Below are 22398 nucleotides of genomic sequence, written 5' to 3' on the forward strand. Positions count from 1 at the left end.
CCCAGGAAGTGGCATGTTGAGATGGACAAGGGAATGTCTAAACTGTTGCAAGCCAAGTGGGAAGAGCAAAAGTGTTTCAGAAAAGCAGAGGCCCCCTAACTGGAAGGCCTTGATGTGCTGGGAGATATAGGAGAATATAGAGAATGCCAATCCTGTCCTTCAGCAAGTAGAGATGGCACTGCTCTAGCTGCCCATGTGATGCTGTGCCAAAGTATCGCAGGGCTGATGGAGAGAATCAAAATAAAAAAGGTGTGTGTGATCAGATGCAAAACTCAACTGCAGTGCAATATACATAAAAATTAAATTGATACTTAAGTATTGACCAAATACATTTGTTACAATAGTAAGGAAAGATTTTAATTCTTATTGGTGTGATGAAAAACTATTTACAAGCACTTCTGAAGCCTTTTTTTTTTTTGTCTGGGTTAAAGAAGTTTGCTAGATCATTTTTCTTCTTTCAGAGAACTAGTTTTCCCCAGTGTGATAGTGCCACTGTTCAAGAGTGGAGTCTGAACAGTGCCGCAGAGCCACAACTGCAATGGGGGTAAATACATTTTTACATAGCTTTTAAAAAGGAAAAAAAAAAAAAAACTAGAACCTCATTCTAAAGCAAATTCTGAGCTTTAAAGTAATTATATTTCTCAGCAAAAGTAAGTCCACAAAATAAAGTCTCTAATATTCCAAGAAAAAAGGCAAACCAGCATGTGGTATAAATAGGATGCCTCAGAGAAGAGAGCTGATGAAAGTTGTCAATATTGCAATCCAATAGGATTCCCTCTTTCTTCTCACTAATCGCCATCTGTTGATTTATAATGATCATCATCCACTGTTGAATAAATGTGACCTTCATTGCTGAGGAATTCCAAAGCTAGTCTGAAAGCAATAAGCAAAATCATTAAGTGACATTTAGGATCTGTAATAAGACAAAATCGCTTCAAATGTAAACGTCTTAAAAACCACCCACTAAACCAAACCCGCCTTATAAGAGGTTATTCACAGGTTTGCTTTCCCACAGACAGTACAAGTCTATTGATTCTATATAAGAGTGTGAAGTTAGACAGTACATAGATGTGTTTTTGGGTCTTCATGGATCCTAGTAATTTGGGGGGGAAGGTGTCCCACATAGGGTTCACAATGTACATCTTTCCTTATCAGTATGTCTTTGGAGTATGGGATGGAAGGCCACACAAACACAAGGAGAGCATACAAACTCCTTGCAGATGGTTTTTCGCCCTTGGCAGGATTCGAACCAAGGACTCCAGCACTGCAGTGCTAACCACTGAGCCACCGTGTGACCCCTTGAAGTATCCATATTTATTTTACTTACTTAATGGTATTAACATTCATTCCCTGAAGCCTTGTCTTCAGTTCTTCAAAGCCCATGCCTTCACTTCCTTTGCAGCTTTTAATCAGACTCAAAATCTATGGGGTGGGGCGGAAGCAAAAACAATCAAAATACAAGCAATATTTTGCCATCATCCACCAATATGTTAAATATTTATACTGCACAGTTTCCACTGTTAAAATATATTTTGCAATTTGAGAACAAAATGGATGCATCAGTAAAGATTTTCAAAGTGGAAGCTTTTGTTTAGCAAGATCCAGAACAATTGCTCGCTCACATTTTTGTAGTGTAAACCAAGTGATATATCAGCCCCTTGCTCTATACTTGATGAAAGAGGATTTTTCTCTCTACTGATTTCAGTATGAAACCGGTGGAAACTAGGTGAACCCCATTATAGTCTATGGGATCTGCGGATAACAGAGACAGGGTCTCCATCTTTTGGGTCCCAATGTGGAACTAAGTGGAGGAGACCTGAACGCTAGTGTAAACCTAACATCAAATACACTTGAGCAGATTCACCAGTATTGGCTATAAAAAAAACAAAAAAACAAAAAAAAAAAAACCACTTTGCAAGTCTTCAGTAGGTGATACCTTTTTTTAATGGCTAACTCATAATGATGACAGAATATGACTTTTCGAAGCTTCCTCTGAGCTCCTTCTTCAGATATATCTAAAAACACTTTCTAGAGGCTGCATATTTATAACTGGACACAGGGGTAGGATTACAGGGGGGGGGGGGGGGGAGAGGCTTATTATTCAGCGTCTTGAATAGGGTCATGGCCTTGTACTCATAAATCAGTCGCTGTTTCCTTGATTTAAAGTTCCCTTTTAAGATCAAGATTTTCATGTCATTGATGATGTTATGATCTTCCTGGCAGAAATGTTTTGGCACGGGAACATCAGTTCTCTGTTGTTTGATTGTATGGCGATGTGAATTAATTCTCATTCTGACAAAATCACTGACACCAATGATAGAATCCTTTAAGTTACTTAGTTGTAAAGATGATTTTATCTGTATGCTTTTTACCTGGCTCTGATGTGGTGTCAGTCCATTCGTCTGTATATCATTTCCTCCTGTGAAGCTTCCTCCGGTATTTCCAATTCGTCCAGGTGTGCTGAGCACCATAGAAGTTCCCCCTCCTCCAGTCTAAATTAAAAAAAAATAAAATAAAATAGATAATTAAAAAGTGTGTCAATTAGATGTTTTGTCCATCACATGACCATGTGCTGATTTTTATCCACTGGCAGTAAGAAGACTGAATGACAGCAAGCAGAGATCTAGAAGTGAGGAATTGATACTGAAAATAAATTGGAAAATTATATAACTTTATATTACAGAAACATTTGTCTCAGGAATGCAGCAATGAAACTGTACAACTCCCTTTAACCAGTTGCAGCCGTCCATTGACTACAAATGTCCAGCGAGCCCTTTCTTGTTCTACAAGGATGTACCTGTATGTACTTACACACATGTGAAAGTTTGGATGTTTGTGTGTCAATCACGCAAAAAAACAAATTTGAATGAAATTTGGCACATAGATCGATGAAAAAAAAAAAAAAAAAAAAAAAAAAAAAAGATTCATGTTAAATAAAGTTTCATATTGGACAATGGGTGTGGTAGTACCATCTAAATATTTCTGGACCCCCCATGAACAATATTTAAAACGTAGCTTTTATTATATATCTCAAATAAAAACAGGACGTGTCCCTAATAACATGTGCAGGTCTCAATAATATACCCCCACCCTTTAACCCTCTATTGCATTTAGCCAAGTCTGCTTCCTGCCAGGTATGTAGTTTATGGGTATGAGGGGGGTTAATAGACTCTGCAACCAGATATATTGAATATCCCTAAAAATTACTGGGGTAAATTCTCTCACCACCGACTGTATATTCACATGTACAGGTGCCTGATAGGATTGGGGCTGTGTTAGTAAGCAAAGGGCCAATAAAAAATAAAGTTAAATAAAGTTTCAGTTTTATTGTATGGGTTGTCATCTGATCTCTGTTCAGTAGCATAGACTGCAATACACATATTATGGTGTATACAGGAAGTCTGCCTATAAAGAACCATAGGCTGACTTCCTCTAATATCAGAATATCATTTATGTGGCACAGGAAGACTTTGCATCACTGATCAGACCACGGGCTGCTGAAAATAGTGTACCCTCTGTATATCTGATGAGATCTGTATCTAAAAAGCAGCAAAACACGTTGCACTAAATAATTAGCACAATTTACTGCAACAAGGAGAAGAAGAAAAAAAAAGTCCCCCAGTGAATACAACAAAGGATTTGACAGTACAAAAATCCTTTTTTTTTTTTTTTTTTTTTAATTTCTTTGAGGAACACAGCACCCTGGGATATCCTAAAGCAGTTCCAGAAAGTGGGAATTACATGGGGGCCACATGGTGGCTCAGTGGTTAGCACTGCAGCCTTGGAGTCCTGGTGTGCAAATCCCGCCAAGGGCATAAAACTATCTGCAAGGAGTTTGTATGTTCTCCCTGCGTTTGCATGGATTTCCATCCCATATTCCAAAAAAGACATACCGATAGGGAAAAGTGTACATTGTGAGAACTATGTGGGGCTCACAATCTACATAAAAAAAAAAAAAAAAAAAAAAAAAAGGAAACTATTCAGTTCTGAAGGGAATTATGAAGGCCTATATATTAGAAATCTTCCCCCTTAACTCCCCCCCCCCCATTTTCAAAACTGCACCTCTCAAATAATTCAAAACGGCATTTGAGAAGTTTGTTAACCTTTTAAGCATTTCACAGGTATTAAAACAATATGGAAGGGAAATTTAGACATTTCATTTTTTTTTTATCAATACTACATTCATTTAGGCTTAAAGGGGTCCCATCACAAGGATCCTATCTATACTGCTTATTAATGTGGATGTAAGACTTTTCCTAAATAAACTGCTTCAGCAAAACTGCTTTGTTTGTCCACTATCTTACTTTATTCAATGTGGACACAGCCCTTGACTTATCTGCTCAAAAGTCAAGTGATGTATCTGCTGCTCTCAGGGGGGAGGGAGGAGGGGCTAAGTGCAGGGGAGCCAGCCTGTGTATCTAGCTATTCCTGTGTCTACACCACGTGACCTAGCTTCCTGTTAGCAGATAGGGGAGAGGAGCTGCTTTCATTTCTTCTGTTCTCCCAGTTATCAGGCTAGCTAATTCAGTTGTGTTCATTATGGCAGAGACAGGCAGTCTCTGTATGTAACACAGAATGGAGTTGCTGCGGCCTGTACTTCATAGTCCAATATGGGTTGGCGGAGCTACATGCAAATTTGGGGGCGGGGCTAAACGGCAGGTTGCATGTGAAACCCCGCCCACCAAATGATGCGAGAAACCAGGAAGAAAGAAGATTTTATAGCAGTGAATACTGGTGAGTATGCGACGTGGGAATACCCTTTTAAAATTAACACATTCACAAGGGTTTAAAAAGAGAAAATACATCTCACAGTTTGTTGCGCTTATCCAGAGCACAAAAATGCCGCCTTTGTGGGTTTGCACTGATGTTTGGGTACATGACAGCATACTGAAGGGAAGGAGCGTCACTGAACAGTTGAAAAGCAGATTTTGCTGGAATAGTTTTCAGGTGCCATATCTCATTTGCAGAGCCCCTAGAGTACCACTATAATGGCAGTGAACTCATTATGGAAACAACATCCCTGACAGAATTTATCAAGAGGTTTAGTAAGCATTTTTACCCACAGATTTATTTATTTTTTTAACATTTGGATAAATTAAAAATTACTAAAATTTCACTTTATCCCTAAAGTTTTCATTTTCAGGAGAAAAACCTACCCAAATTCTGTTACTCAATTGTCCCTCAACACAGCAATAACTCACATGTGGTTGTAAACTGCTGTATGGGTACTAGAGATGAGCGAACACTAAAATGTTCGAGGTTCGATTCGAACAGCCGCTCACTGTTCGAGTGTTCGAATGGGTTTCGAACCCCATTATAGTCTATGGGGAACATAAACTCGTTAAGGGGGAAACCCAAATTCGTGTCTGGAGGGTCACCAAGTCCACTATGACACCCCAGGAAATGATACCAACACCCTGGAATGACACTGGGACATCAGGGGAAGCATGTCTGGGGGCATAAAAGTCACTTTATTTCATGGAAATCCCTGTCAGTTTGCGATTTTCGCAAGCTAACTTTTCCCCATAGAAATGCATTGGCCAGTGCTGATTGGCCAGAGTACGGAACTCGACCAATCAGCGCTGGCTCTGCTGGAGGAGGCGGAGTCTAAGATCGCTCCACACCAGTCTCCATTCAGGTCCGACCTTAGACTCCGCCTCCTCCGGCAGAGCCAGCGCTGATTGGCCGAAGGCTGGCCAATGCATTCCTATGCGAATGCAGAGACTTAGCAGTGCTGAGTCAGTTTTGCTCAACTACACATCTGATGCACACTCGGCACTGCTACATCAGATGTAGCAATCTGATGTAGTAGAGCCGAGGGTGCACTAGAACCCCTGTGCAAACTCAGTTCACGCTAATAGAATGCATTGGCCAGCGCTGATTGGCCAATGCATTCTATTAGCCCGATGAAGTAGAGCTGAATGTGTGTGTTAAGCACACACATTCAGCACTGCTTCATCACGCCAATACAATGCATTAGCCAGTGCCGATTGGCCAGAGTACGGAATTCGGCCAATCAGCGCTGGCTCTGCTGGAGGAGGCGGAGTCTAAGGTCGGACCTGAATGGAGACTGGTGTGGAGCGATCTTAGACTCCGCCTCCTCCAGCAGAGCCAGCGCTGATTGGCCGAATTCTGTACTCTGGCCAATCAGCACTGGCTAATGCATTGTATTGGCGTGATGAAGCAGTGCTGAATGTGTGTGCTTAACACACACATTCAGCTCTACTTCATCGGGCTAATAGAATGCATTGGCCAATCAGCACTGGCCAATGCATTCTATTAGCTTGATGAAGCAGAGTGTGCACAAGGGTTCAAGCGCACCCTCGGCTCTGATGTAGCAGAGCCGAGGGTGCACAAGGGTTCAAGTGCACCCTCGGCTCTCCTACATCAGAGCAGAGGGTGCGCTTGAACCCTTGTGCAGCCTCAGCTCTGCTACATCAGAGCCGAGGGTGCGCTTGAACCCTTGTGCACACTCTGCTTCATCAAGCTAATAGAATGCATTGGCCAGCACTGATTGGCCAGAGTACGGAATTCGGCCAATCAGCGCTGGCCAATGCATCCCTATGGGAAAAAGTTTATCTCACAAAAATCACAATTACACACCCGATAGAGCCCCAAAAAGTTATTTTTAATAACATTCCCCCCTAAATAAAGGTTATCCCTAGCTATCCCTGCCTGTACAGCTATCCCTGTCTCATAGTCACAAAGTTCACATTCTCATATGACCCGGATTTGAAATCCACTATTCGTCTAAAATGGAGGTCACCTGATTTCGGCAGCCAATGACTTTTTCCAATTTTTTTCAATGCCCCCAGTGTCGTAGTTCCTGTCCCACCTCCCCTGCGCTGTTATTGGTGCAAAAAAGGCGCCAGGGAAGGTGGGAGGGGAATCGAATTTTGGCGCACTTTACCACGCGGTGTTCGATTCGATTCGAACATGGCGAACACCCTGATATCCGATCGAACATGTGTTCGATAGAACACTGTTCGCTCATCTCTAATGGGTACATGATAGGGCTCAGAAAGGAAAAAGCACTAGGTGGTTTTTGGAGGGCAAATTTTAGTGGAATAGTTTTCAGGTGCCACGTCATAGTTGCAGAGCCCTTGAAGTACCACTACAGTGGGAAAACCCCTCAAAAGTTTCCCCATTTTGGAAACTACACCCATTATAGAATTTATCAAGAGGTAGGGTTTGCATTTTGCAGACCTCATGGCTGTTTCAAAGATTCTATTAACATTCCATTAGAATAGGTTCTAAAAAGGAAAATTAAAATTTTAAAGGGGCTCTATCATTAGGAAAAATCATTTTTAACTAATCACATCCTTGCATTGCCTTTAGAAAGGTTATTCCACACGTACCTTTAGTACGTAAATTGCCTCAGTGTTTTTTTTTTTTTTACTAAGTCTGTTTTTATTAATATGCTAATTAGACTCTGTGCACCATTGTACACCCTCTTTGCTATTGTTTCCTATGGGTATATACAGCACAGGCTGCTGATGACTCCGCTTCCTGTTTGCACACACACACACATAGGAGATAATAGCAGGGAAGCAAGTTCCCACAGCTTCTCTTGGGGCGGGCTAGGGACTGTATAGATATATTATGAGGTCAGTGGAAAGACTGCAGCTCCTCCTGATACCAGGATGAATGGTCTCAGTGCCTTAACCTTGGATTGATGCTCCTACACTTGGTGAGATCATGAAGGGAATGGAGATGGAGAAAATTTTTGAAACTGAGCACCTCAGGTCCATACTTCATATCACTGGCCTTTCACTCGGTGCAAGAGAGTATAGAACGGCGCTCAGAGAAGATGCATATACTCAGGTCCCATGCTAAGACACCCCCCCCCCCATTTCTTTATTCATTTTTATGCGTTGCTAATTTTGTAGAACACAAATCTATATTTGCTTTACCATCTCAAGAGATGCAAAACATTTTTATTTTTTGGTTGACGGCTTATTTTTTACAGGACAAACCAGTGCTTTCTCTTGGAACTGTTTTGGGGTGCATATGATTTTTTTGAATACTTTTTGTAACGTTTTTTGTAAGGTAAGACGGTGAAAAATCATTTCTGTCATTCTGTCCTATAGTCATGTGACTAAGGACGAGCCAACACCAAATAACATGATGATGTGGGAAATCATTGTTTCCAACAGTTAAAAAAAAATCAATACCATACATCAACATTTCCTGCATCATGTGACTTAATAAAAATACAGAAGAAAAAAAACAAAACAAAAAGTGTAGAAGTGTGTATATACAGGCGCGGGTAAGGTTTTCGTACTGTGTATAAGGTATGGGATATGAAATGTAAGTTTGTATCTTGTTTTTGCTGTAATTCTGAGAGCACATGAGACTTTTGTGTTGAAGTTAATTTGTATTAGAGCTGCTATACGGTGTTGTGAGAAACTTTACATAGTGACTTTGGGACAGAAGTATTTGAAGTTAACCCTTTCCCGTCGATGGCATTTTCTGATTTTTGTTTTTGACTCCCCTCTTTCTAAACCCCAGAACTTTTTTATTTCTCCGCTCCCAGAGCCATATGAGGTCTTAATTTTTCCTGGGTCAAATTTTTCTTCATGATGCCTCCATTATTTATTCTATACTAGCTGGTACCCGCGACTTCGTCTGCGGTGATTGTAGCAGTGGGTATATACAGGTGTGGGTAAGGTTTTCGTACTGTGTATAAGGGATGGGATATGAAATGTAACTTTGTATCTTGTTTTTGCTGTAATTCAGAGAATACGTGAGACTTTTGTGTTGAAGTTACTTTGTATTTGAGCTGCTATATATACGGTGTTGTGAGAAACTTTACATAGTGACTTTGGGACAGAGGTATTTGAAGTGAACCCCTTCCCGTCAATGGCATTTTTTTATTTTGGTTTTTCATTTTTGACTCCCCTCCTTCTAAACCCCATACCTTTTTTATTTCTCCGCTCCCAGAGTCATATGAGGTCTTAATTTTTCTTGGGACAAATTTTTCTTCATGATGGAGCCATTAATTATTCTATATAATGTACTGGGAAGCAGGTAAAAAAAATTCTGAATGGGGTGGATTTGACAAAAAAATGCATTTCTACGACTCTTAGGGGCTTTGGTTTTACGGCGTTCACTGTGCAACCAAAATGACATGTCCCCTGTATTCTGTGTTTCGTTACGATTCCGGGGATACCAAATTTATATGGTTTTATTTACATTGTGACCCCTTAAAAAAATCCAAAACTGTGTTAAAACATTTTTTTTTGAAAAGTCGTCATATTCCGACAGCCGTAACTTTTTTATACGTCCGTGTACGGGGATGTATAGGGCTTTTTTTTTTCGGGGTCGGGTGTACTTTTTAGTTCTACCATTTTCGGGAAATGTTATTGCTTTGATCACTTTTTATCAGAATCAAAAGAGTGAAAAAACGGCGGTTTGGCACTTTTGATCATTTTTCCCGCTACGCTGTTTACCGAACAGGAAAAATATTTGTATAGCTTTGTAGAGCGGGCGATTTTGGACGCGGGGATACCTAACTTGTATGTGTTTCACAGTTTTTAACTACTTTTATATGTGTTCTAGGGAAAGGGGGGTGATTTGAATTTTTAATCCTTTTTATTTGTTTTTATATTTTACTTTTTTTTAAACTTTTTTTTTTGCATTTATTAGACCTCCTAGGGGTATTTACATGGGTGGGCGGTGTCGCGGATTGTCAGAGCGGTGGGGGTCGGCAAACATGGCTGCTCCAGAGCGTTAAAGAGGTAGCCTCCTGGAGTATCGTTCAGGTGAGGGGCAAAGTGGTAAAGTATATGTATATGTGATTGTGTGGGGTTAGGGGCGAGGCTGTAGAGGGCAATATGAATTTTGGGGCTTGCTATGGTCCAAAGTGTGTGAGATTGCAGAGATGGTGGTGTGAGTTTGGGTTTTGTGGGGGTCCTGGCACAAACGTATGTGCGCTGTTGTGACGAAAAGTAGCCTATTGCGCAATCCAGTGTAGTGACTATGTTTGTGGAAAATTTCAGCCAAATCGGTCGAGCGGGTTTTGCGTGATTGACTAACAAACATCCAAACACACAAACATCCAAACTCACAAACTTTCACATTTATAATATTAATAGGATATAATTATATATATATATATATATATATATATATATATATATATATATATATATATATATATATATATATATATATATATTCCAAAAAAAGATAAGGATGGCACTGCTAGTGACAAACATGTATGGATCAAATCAAAGATGCAAAATACGGTAACGTTTTCACGAAGAAACAACCAGTATGTGTGATAAGTCCGGGGGTGCTCAACATCCAAATATAATTAAATATATATATATATATATATATATATATATATATATATATATATATATATATATATTTATTTATTTATGGAATAAACAATATAGAAGCAGAAACAGGAATGGCACTCACACTCATCATCTTCTAAAAATGATCCTTTATTAGGAAAAGTGCTTCATAAAAAAAAACAACCATAGGGAGGGAAGGAACAGCAACTGTGGCGAGAAAAAGGCAACAGCCGTTTCGCGCTAACTTGAGCGCTTCTTAAAGCCTTCAATGCATACACTGTACACACACTTTTTGTTCAGTGACTAATGGCTAATCAACAGCTTTGTCGCCATTATATCAGCTTGCTTAGCCATATTTAGTATTCACACAACAGTCTCATTTGGCAACGTGCGTGCGTGCGTAGACTGGGTATTTCAGGGAATACATGTGAGTGAAACTTACTGCATCATACAAAGTAAAGATGCAGAGAGCCCCTGAACAGCCAGATTGTTACAGTACTTAAATGAAGCCATCCCATCCACAAAGCGGTGTTCAGTCCAAGTGCACAAGTATGGCCTACTCGTGCATTTAGACTACAAGGAAGGATGAATCATCTGAAAGACTTCTTCAGCATAGCTTAGAAACATGGCTTTTTTTTTTTTTTTTTTTTTTTTTTTTTACATATTTTGGTGTTGTTCAGTGCCTATAGTATATAGACAATTAAAAATTAATTTAAGTGCAGGACCACAGTGGAAAAACAGTTCTGGCATACTAAATAATTTGTGTCCCATTTTACACCTCTTGTGTGTTAATAGCGCACTTACGTTACTTTGGGCATTGAGACTCATATGAGCCTGAACGACTTCCAACATGTGAGAAACGAATTCATTCATATCTTCAATAGGTGCAATCTTAAATGCAACAACACTTTTCTTATTCTGTTAAAAAGAGAAAAAATTAGAAGATTAATGCTTTTTCTAGTGAAACAACACACACACAAAAGTTAAATGGGGGTTTTCCCACGATCAACACTTCCCTCCCTGAGGGCCCTAACCACAACTCCATTCACTTCTATGACACTAATGGAGATCACTTTAACAGAAGCATTATAGATGTGAATGTACTGCAGTTGAGCATGTGCATCACTGCTCCAGTGACAATATGTGGGGACGGTAATCACTAATGAGTCCAGCAGTCATACCCCTTAGCGGTAACAAACTCGCCTCTTGTCTAGATGGGAAATAAGTGTTCACTTTTTAAAGGGATTCGATCATTAAAATCACATTTTTTCCTCGATCACAAGTAGAAATAGCCTTAAAAAAGGCTATTCTTCTCCTACCTTTTATTTTCTTCTTCGCACCGCCGTTTGGTAGAAACCCCGGTTTTCGTCTGTATGTAAATGAGTTCTCTTGCAGCACTGGGGGCGTCCCCAATGCTGTGAGAGAACTCTCCAGCACTGCCTCCATCTTCTTCAGGAACGGCCTCTCCCTGCGTCTTCTTCCGTCCTGGGTTTCAATCTTCTAGGCATCTTCTGCCATCAGGCCTTGAGCAGAGCCAACTGCACATGCCCAGCAACCACAAGAAAATGGCCGATTACATAGTAAGCTATGGCTGTTGGGCATGTGCAGTCAACTCTGGTCAAGGTCAGATGGCAGAGCCGACTGCGCATGCCATCAGGCAAGTTTTCTTTAAAAAGACCCAACTTTATTAGAATTGGGGTTGCACATAACCCATAAATCAAGTTACTAGAAGCCCCATAGATACCAAAAGGAAACCGTTGGCATCCATAAATCCCACAGAGGAATTCAAATTCATTTTGCATATGTACAGAAAACATTTCTCCACAGTCATGCAGCATTACAGACAAAAAACATCAAAAATTGCAACTGTTTTGTCATTGAAGCTAAGGCTCCACATTGCGGAAATGCAGCATTTTTGCTGCTTTTTTTTTTTTTGAGCCAAAGTCAGGACTGGCTTGAAAAAGAATTGAAAACCTAAAAGTGGACTCTTAGACGTTTTCCTTATGTTAAATCCACTCATGTCTTTGGCCCAACAAAATGCAGCAAAATCTGCAACACAAAAACCCTGTGTTTCCACAACACAGGGCCTTAGCCTAATACAAAAGCAGTGAAGTCTATTTGTGATTGGTGGTCTGTCATAACAACTATACCTGAAATGAGCGAAGATGACCAGACACTTTCACATAACTTCCAGGTGGTACCACAACATTTTCATGGCTTACTTCCTGCAAATACATAACACAATGTTCTAGAATGAAAACAACTCAACTCTTCAAATAGCATTACCAGAAAACATGTGAAAAGGAATATTTAAGGCTATGTTCACTCAACAAGCGGTAGACAGCTGTATAAGTCGTGGAAGCAACAGCAAGATGGAGTAGGACGCTTATGGATTTCAGCATTCTAGTAAGATCTTTCCCAATCACGGTAAAAAGTTACTTCTTACTTTATGACTACACCTCCAAACGGTAGTAGTGTTGGGGAGGAAGGAAATAGAGGTAAAATAACTTACATCTGTGTCCACCCACTGTCGAACATCCATGGATGCTGCAGTCATGTCATCTACTTTGTATAAAATGTTTGTTGGTGCCTTTTCTGCATGTCTTACTATGCCAACAATAGTCACCTGAAGAAAACACATTTAATATTCCAGTTAGCATTTTTTCATTTGGGAAATAAACTGTTAACTGGTAAGACTACCAAGATAAATGCTACACTGTTGGCTGGTCTCCATAGCGTGTTGATGCCAATTTCTTCAGGACTGTCAGAACCCCAGTAATACTCAGCATAAGGGTATATCTACCAATGCGGATTAGCAGAACAACGATGTACATTTCAAACTTCCTAATTTTTTTTTTTCCCCCCATCAGTATGTCTTTGTAGAATGGGAGGAAATCCACACAAACACGGGGAGAACATACAAACTCCTTGCATGTGTTGTTCCTGGCGGGATTCAAACCCAGGACTACAGTGCTGCAAGGCTACAGTGCTAACCACTGAACCACCATGTTGCCCCGGCTAAACTCTATTCTTATTAGGGACTATTATACAAATCGCACACTATTGTTCTGTATAGAAGCTCAGACTTGTCAAGATAATGGGGTAGATTTATCATGACTTTTACAGCATATCATATTTTTTCATTTTTATTTTCCAGGACAGGGGTGTGGCATGGGCAGCTTGCTAGATTTATTACCATTTACATCAGTTTAGTTTTAACTTCCTAATTTTGTCCATTTTATATAATTCTATGTTTACTCATAATTAGAGATGAGCGAGTATATTCGATCGAATACCTCCGCCACATAATTCTTAGTTTAAAAAAGCGCCAGGGAAGGTGCGAGGGGCAGTAAAAATTTGATGCCCCCTCCCACCTTCCCTGTCATTTTTTTTTACACCAAGAACTACGGCGGAGGTATTCGATCGAATATACTCGCTCATCTCTACTCATAATAAAGATGTTCAATAACATCTGTACAGATACCATTTAGTTTTGTGTGCTTATTTCTAGTGTGTCTGCAGAGAACTGGGGTAAAGTTATTTTCTCTGATGAAGCCCCCTTCAGACTGGGACATCTACAAGAATGATTATCCAGGTAAGAGAAGGTTAGCACTACCATGGCAACAGTAAAACATCCTCACACAATTCTTGTGTGGGTTTGCTTTTCATCCAAGGGAGTTGGGCTCACTCAACTTTATCTAAGAACAATGCCACAACAACAATGAATGGTAGCTAAACATCCTTCAAGAACAACTACTCCCCATGATCCCAAATTAATTTAAGCCTGCAGGGCTCTGTGCTTTCTTCGCTTCCGGGACTTCTCAGCACATTGGTGGGCGGGGTTTCACTTGTTCTGCTGTTTGCAGTGAGTAATGAGGGATTGGTCGTAAATGCATTACCACAGTATAAAGCTGATGTGGAAACCAATGTAGCAGAGCTGGATGTGAGTCAGCTTGCATCACATACAGAGGTAACGCACTCCTTATCTCAGCCCTTATCAGCCACATTCAATTACCGTATATACTCGAATATAAGCCGAATTTTTCAGCCCAGTTTTTGTGCTGAAAAAGCCCCCCTCGGCTTATACTCTAGTCAGCAAAAAAAAAAAAAATTATTTATTTTTATTTATTTATTTTTTTAGGAGGGGGAGGGGGGGGGGAGAATCTATGACCAGCCACAATATTAATGTATAGAATCTCACATAAAATAGTGCAAAAAAAAAAAAAAAAAAAAGATTTAAAAAAAAAAAAAAAAAAAAGTTGTAAATCCCTCCTTTCCCTAGAATACATATAAAACACATACACATTAGGTATCCCTGTGTCTGACAGTGCCCGGTCTACTGAATATAGGGGATCTGCAGTGCTCCTGTTCCATCGGGAAGGGGTTAATAGGAGCACTGCAGATACCCTATATTCAGCCAGACTGAATTCCAAGTGGAGGAAGAAAAAAAAACAAAAAAAAAAAACAAAAAACAAAAAAAACAAAAAAAAACAGTCCTCAAGCTCAGGGAAGGGGCAGACAGACAACCATAACACCCCCTCCCCTCCTTCCCCAGCACCTACTGCACCCAAAAACTCCGACCATTTTAATTTTTGAAATTTTCCATTAGCTGCTGCATTTCCCCCATAGGCTTATACTCGAGTCAATAAGTTTTCCCAGTTTTTTGTGGTAAAATTAGGGGCCTCGGCTTATACTCGAGTATATACGGTAAACCAGCTGATAAGTGGAAAAGCTGAAGATAGACAGCAAAGTAATCCCAGAGCTCTCACCTCCCCTATCTGAGGAGCTCCATTGCTTGTCAGCCCCTCCCTCCCCCCCTGAGAGAGGGCAGCTACATCACTTGGGAAATAAGCAGATAAGCCCAGTGGCCATAGAAACGCAGTGTCAACAATGAAGTGAATAAATTAAGATAGCGGCCAAACAAAGCAGTTTTGATAAAGCAATGTATTTAGGAAAAGTCTTAAATCCACATAAACTAGCAGTATAGATCGGATGCTTTTCATTGGACAACCCCTTTAACAATGCTTTTTCCAGCACCATGTCACAAGGCAAAAGTGATTACCGTATTTTTCGGACTATAAGACGCACCTAGGTTTTAGAGGAAGAAAATAGGGAAAAAAAAATTTTGAAGCAAAAACTGGTAAAATATTTAATATATGGGAGTTGTAGTTTTGCAACAGCTGCAAGGCCACATTGACAGGTGACCCTGCAGCTGTACGGGGATGCATAGAGTGGTTTTTTTGCGGGGCCAGATGTACTTTTTAGTTATACCATTTTGGGGAATATCTATTGCTTAGATCACCTTTTATTGAAAAAAAACCCCGGTGGTTTATGATATATGATTTTCTACTTTTATATATATATTCTAGGGAGAGGAGGTGATTTAGAACTTTTATTTATTTCATATTTTTATTATATATTTTTAAAGCTTTTTTTTTTTTTTCTTTTACTATTTTATTCCCCAACCGGGGCTTGAACCTGCGGTCACTTGATCGCAAGTCCCATAGACGGCAATACAACTGTATTGCCGTCTATGGGACATTCTGTCTATTAGTATTACGGCTGGTCATAGAGACCAGCCGCAATACTAATACAGCAGTGACAGGCCGGGGAGCCTCAGTAGGCTCCCGGCTGTCACCCGGACAGGTCGGCTACTGCGATATCGCCACGCAGGAGCCGGCCTGCATCTTTACAGGTACGGGGGAGGCACAGGTTCGGGGGAGAAGGGGCCGCTGATACTGACCCGGCATCCGCTGTACTAGAGAGGCGGATGCCGGGGAGGGATAGACGCCGGGGCCTGAGACATCGCTGCCCTGCTCTGCATGAAGCCAGCGGCGGGGGGACGGAGGAGCGGAATAGCATCGCCTCTGCTGTTGGCTTCATGCAGGGCAGGGCAGCGATGTCTCAGGCCCCAGCACCTGTAATGGCGTCTATCACTTGCCGGCTTCCGCCTCTCTATTAGAGCGGGTGCCAGGCGCCACATTCGGCCTATAAGACGTGCCCTTCTTTTCCCCCCAAATTTGGGGGAAAAAAAGTGCATCTTATAGTCCGAAAAATACGGTAAAACATTGAAGTTTTCAGGTCCACATCCAGGTAACTCCCCAGATCTCAAGCTCATTGTGTACATGTGCTTAATCCTCAAAAAGTGGGTGATAAAAAAAAAAAATTGTGATCAACACCAAGACTGCTGAGGAAAGAATGGGTTGCCAGTAGTCAGAATTTAGCCCAAAAGCCAATATCCAAAACTATGTACCCTGTATTAATGGGACTGAGCTTGTAGTCATCTTCCCAGGTGCTATACAGTGTATGGAGCTGTGTCAGTTCCAGAATATGGCCACTAAACAACTAATGCAACACTGAAGCAACAACTGCTGATTACACTACGGAAGTTAGTAGATAATAAATAAGAGAACCAAAACCAACTCATACTGGATGATAAATTTAATGCACACTTAGTCACTTCTGTTTTACTTTACACCATCTATTTGCCGACTCACATTGAACTAAATTTTTCAAATATAATTCGCTAATTAACCCTTTCCCTGCCAGCCACATATCTATACATCCTCCCAGGGAGGCACTTCTGTAACTAAGGACGTAACTTAAAATGTCCTTGCTTCTAATGTAGATATCTCAAGATCTGTTAGGATTAAGAAGATCTTGGCTTCATTTTAAAGATTAGAATCCCATCTCTAAAATGACACCAAGTTCTTCAGGTCATCTCGAAACTATGAAAATTGCCTCGGCAGTCAGAGGAGAGAAAAATCAGAAAACCCCTGGCAGAGAAAAGGTTAATGCACTTGGCTTTGCCTTATTTCCGTGTAATCTGGTTTTGGCACATTCACTGATGCAAATAGCCGACCATGTGAATAAGGCCTGCATACAATGTACATTTTGTGTCCGCGTTTTTCAAATACAATACATACCCTTTCATCATAATGTGTTTATTCAGACGTAGGTCTAAAAACACAAAACATTGCAAGCACTGATACATCAAACCAATGTGTCATCTGTTTTGAACAGACAGACATTCACAGAGTAAAGAAAAAGGCCAATGTACTTACTTGAGAAAGCTCAACTTCTCCTATCTTGAAAAGCTCATCACTCTGAGCGGCAGAGAGCAGCTGAGACACAGTACATGGAACTATTTGTTGTGCTCTTGACCTCTTGTAGCGGGAAGGGGTAGGAAAAAAATAAATAAAATTATAAATTGTCTGCTACAACATTATGTAGTGTAATCAGTCTATCCAGCTCACTCAGAGTCCTGCAAGACATGTTCTTTTGGCTTCTCTACTTTCTGCTTATACTTCTTAATTATGGCTGGAGCAATTATAACCCAATTCAAATTTGCAATTAATTGAGTATTTTACCTCGATTAAATTCAATTGTTTAGGTCACGACCCTTTTATAGTATGATAAGGTGTTGGACGAACCCCACAAGAGATGTCTTGAGTTTCGCCCAGTGGTTTCATTAAGATCGAACAGAACCTGCTATTATACTCTGGCGAGGAAACAATAGAACAAAGCGTTACTCACCTCTCCTGCACGACTTCCTTCTATCTTCGGCACTTCTGTTTATTGTAAGGGACCAATGATGGTGATGAATAGACTCAAGAGTTGCAATGCCACATTACAGTCAGAAGTGCCGAGGACAGCATGGGTTGGGGGTTCACACCTCACCTCCTTTGGTCCTCCTCTTATTATACTAGGGGGCAACGATTCTCAAACAGGGCGTGGCAACAATTCAGTGGGGAAAAGGCTACATGTCCCCTTTTAACTACAGTGGCATCCTTACGATACCTAATGTAAATGAATAGAACGATGCAACAGGAAGGCTTTAGCTTTCTGTTATATTACTCAAGGATCAGATAGTGATGTTTACAGAAGACCTGATGGATCAAACTGCAGATAAGAAGAAGGAAAACCGCTGCGCTACAAAGCACTGAGAATGTTTTTTGTTATTTTTTAATTATTATTATTTCTGTAGCACAATTAATGTGGGGCTACAATTACGTGCATGGGTGGCCAGTGAGGGGAATTATTAGGTGACTGGGGGCCATATAGTGCATGTTTGGTGATGGTAAAAGGTGAATTTGCGCATGTGCTGGGTGGAAACTATAGGGTAAGGGCTAATTCACACGGGGCTAAAGGGGTGGATTTTGACAGCAGAATCCACGTCATAATCCACCCATTTCAATGGTGGTCTATGGAGAGCACTAGCTTTCATTTTACCGCTATCGGCAGCCGCCGATAGTGGAAAAAAAAAAAAGCTACCCTTTCTTCAGGCGGAAGCCGCGGCGCACCGAGCTGTGGCTTCCGCCTAGCGGCAACACCCTCTGATGTCGGCTCATTCATTTGAGCCGGCTGGGGAGGGGAAAGCCGCGACCGCGAAGGTCGTGGCAGGTGGGTTTTGACCCAAGAGTGACGCGGCTCGCCGTGTCTCTCTCGGTGTCAAACCCCGCCCCACGTGTGAACGAGCCCTAATGTAGCTCTGAGGATGCAGTTGTGATGTGGTTACAAATGCAATGGAAAAATTCATGCAGTTTTGATGTGGTTTTTTGGGGAGTTGTTTTTTTTTTTTAACCGTAGATTGTGAGCCTGTTATAAAGCTCATAATGTACATTTTTTTCCCTATCAGTATGTCTTTGGAGTATGGGAGGAAATCCAAGCAAACACTGGGAGAACATACAAACTCCTTGCAGATGTTATTCCTGGCAGGATTCGAACCCAGGACTCCAACGCTGCAAGGCTACAGTACTAACCACTGAGCCACCGTTGAGGTTTTCTAAATTTACAAGTGAAAATTGTCTTTTGGTGAAATTTATTTGTTAGGGTTTCCCAGAGTGTGAAAAGGATGGGAAACACTGCTCTGGGGTCTGAAGAGACCCCACAGTATAATAACAGCAGTTTAAATTTGGCCATGAGAGACACCCAGTGGAAAAAAAAATTACAATTACATTTTTAATATACTGGAGTAGTCTAACTGAACAGCATATGCCTATGTCAAGAGATTGTGTAAGGCCCTGTTCACACAGGGCAAGAGGGGGTGGATTTTGGCACGGAAACCACCTCAAAATCTGCCCCCTCACAATAGAGGTCTATGTAGACCGCTAGCAGTCTTTTTTCCACTAGCAGTTTGTTCCCACTAGAGGAAAAAAGAAGCGAGCTGCCCTTTCTTGAGGCGGATTCCGCCTCAAAAAAAAATCAATACAAGTGAATGGGAGGCAAAAAACCATGTCGCGGTTTGTGGCAAAATTCACACCACAAAACCACGTCGTGGTTTTTTCAGGTCCATTCACTGTGCTGGAGGGAAAAACCGCCTGGTTGTTTTTGAGGCGGTTTTTACCAAAAAACGCCTCAATGTCAAAAACTGCTTCCTAATTCCTGAAGCGTTTTTTTTCCGGACCAAATTCCGCCACACCCTATTCACATGTGAACTAGCCCTAACATTTAACATGCCCACCAATCAGCTGCTCATACTGAAAAAAACAAATGCAGATTCCTACATGCCCTGTAGAGTGGCTCAGCTCCCATTCAGTTGAATTATCTGCTGTAGACCTGTCCTGAACTTATAGGACAATAGAAGCTCCGATCTTTTGTCTTGTGAAAAACACACTGACAATGTACACAATGCATGGAGCCTATATGTCCCTGCTGTCTGTTCAGCACATCTGTTTAACAAATGTTTTTGTTTGTTTTTTTTATAGCAGAAACACATACACATCAGTCTTTACATTAAAAGCTAATCTGCTTATTTCAACAGAGCCATAAATACTGGTGTGTAGAGATGGATAAACCTTATAAATTGTATTTCAAAAGAATATTCGTGTGGTTCGCCTCCTTCCCATTAGTTTCTAAAAGTGATATTATACTCTTAGGTCTAATGAGCAGAGGAAAGTAACAATACCAAACAGTTATGCTCCCTTGCCTTACCTCTCCAGGGCATCCACCAGTACCTCAAAGTTTGTTCCTGGACGACATCATGCACCCCAAGGTCTCAGTCACATGAAGTGAACTAACCTCGTGTTTTAACCCAGTGTTGCGAGGTTAGCAGTGACCTGGGGAAAACTGATGTTATTCAGGACCTAGAAGAGGCAAGGCATATGAAGAGGACCAGACATCCAGGAAAAATAGCTGTTTGTTATTTTCACTCACCTTTATGTCTACATTTCAATCCATTGCTCATATGGGCAGATTAAAGAGCTTGACAGACTCTGTTTTTCTTTCCATTAAATACAATGGTTTATGAAGTACTGGAGGTAAAATGGAGTCAAAGCAGTCACTTTTTAAATTTGTTTTATCAACAGAAGTCTATGGGGATGTTGAGCAACATCTTCAACACATTTTGTTCTGTATCAAATCATAGCTGTTCAAATAAAATACATGTTATATGAATGGCCCCAGAGCAGGAGGGACAAAACAGTATGATTTTTTTTTCCACCTCCCCTTCCCTCTTTTAAGAATAATTTGATTTGCCCAGACAACCTCTTTAAAAGAACTTGCTCCAGCAAAACTGGATAAGAAATAATTTAACTAGTTCTGGGACAGTGGAGGGGATAACATTTTTTTTTTTTTTTTTAATAAGGCACCCGACGTCTCCCAGCACGGTCCATACTTCTACAGCGTTGACGAATGGCAGAAGTCCCAGCCACATGTGATCGCTGAAGCCAATCAACGGCCTCAGTGAAGGGCCTAAGATGTCACTACCTGTGACATCATGGGTCTCTTCCTGAGGCCAATCAGCATCTTCAGTGGAAGGGAATTGTGACATCACAGACAACGAGGATTTTCACTTTGAGAAGACGCTAGATCAGCAGGACCGGACCACACTGGGAGGACACCGGAGTATCGGGAACAGGTATGATTCACTTCCATGTTGCCTGGACAACATCTTTAACCATCATCTCAGTGAATTACTACTGTACTCAAAGTAAATGAGCAATAATACATACCGATTTCTTTTCTCCCTGGGTAGCAGCTGGAGATCCAAATCCTCCAGGTGACTGCATGTATCCACCTCCTCCCATCCCAGAGCCACCATAACCGCCATCAAAACCTCCTACACACAAAAAAATATTCAGAAAAAGACAGTTTGCAGAGTAGTGTTATCCATGTGTTACAGTTACACATAACTGCACTTACAATAACACAAATTCTACCAGAGAGTCAAAAGCAGACTATATAGTGCCCTATGGTGTTATGGGAATGGTCATTAGATAATAGACCGAACATTACCAATGACATATTGCACACGAGTTGACTCACAGCTTCACTTAGTGCTACATTACTTATGTGAATGACACAAAAAGCTGCCCGGCTACTGAAACTAGAAAGTCACGTAGCCGCTGTTCAACACAAGCCATAAAACAGCCATCCACCGCTTGTTAAAGAACTCACCGTGATTGTTCCACATATTGTCCGTCTCCTACTTCAGCAGGCCAGTTGGCGCGCTCTGAATACCTAGCCAATCAAAATCTCCACCCACGCAACCCCTGTCCAATAACCAATCACAGGCCTTCTCCGACAGCGCGCCAATCCCTCGTGGCCAATCAGCAGCTTTGTGTCCTGACGTAAAACTTCATCATCAACTATGGCGCGCTTGATGAGGGAAGGATGGCAGCGTCCACGGTCTGTGTGATGTCGCATTCAATACGACACGTGTCCGGCTCCTCCCAGTGTGTCTGTGCGCTTGCGCAGAATATTGAGGTTAGAGCTTGTCCAGCCGTCACCATTTGTTACGAGCCACTGTCAGTGCTTAGTAATAGGATGTAGAGTTAGGACTGTGGTTACAGCTCATGCAGCCCTAGGCACTGAGCTCCTATTATAGCCTTGTTTATACTCTCAAATTCTCATGATAACTGGTCAGTATAAGGGAATATTCACACATGACTATGGAGAGGTATTTAACCCCTCAAAGAGGGGTATTCCCACGATCACATACATAGTTATAGAAAAAATTAAAAGCTAAACGTTTTTGCAAATGTAAGTAGTTAAAGGGGTTGGCTGGGATAAAAAGACATTTGTACCTTCAATTAAATATTCCTCCCCATCTACTTTATAAATCACTTTTATTATCAAAAGTGAATAATTA

At 41.0% G+C, this 22398-nt stretch overlaps 1 protein-coding gene across 1 annotated transcript; it reads right to left on the reverse strand.

Moving 5' to 3' along the window:
• Window positions 1–277: 277 nt before the first annotated feature.
• RPA2 (replication protein A2) lies at window positions 278–21786 on the reverse strand. Its single transcript, XM_075264575.1, has 9 exons — window positions 21705–21786; window positions 21260–21366; window positions 17372–17473; window positions 12820–12933; window positions 12458–12532; window positions 11112–11225; window positions 2373–2492; window positions 1328–1422; window positions 278–873 (listed from the first exon to the last, which is right to left on the reverse strand). Exons 1-9 carry the CDS (start codon window positions 21718–21720, stop codon window positions 789–791), a joined length of 828 nt encoding a protein of 275 aa, XP_075120676.1. The 5' UTR covers window positions 21721–21786; the 3' UTR covers window positions 278–788.
• Between the last annotated feature and the right edge of the window lie 612 nt (window positions 21787–22398).

This window comes from Leptodactylus fuscus, chromosome 2, assembly GCF_031893055.1.
Source record: "Leptodactylus fuscus isolate aLepFus1 chromosome 2, aLepFus1.hap2, whole genome shotgun sequence".
Lineage (NCBI taxonomy): Eukaryota > Metazoa > Chordata > Amphibia > Anura > Leptodactylidae > Leptodactylus > Leptodactylus fuscus.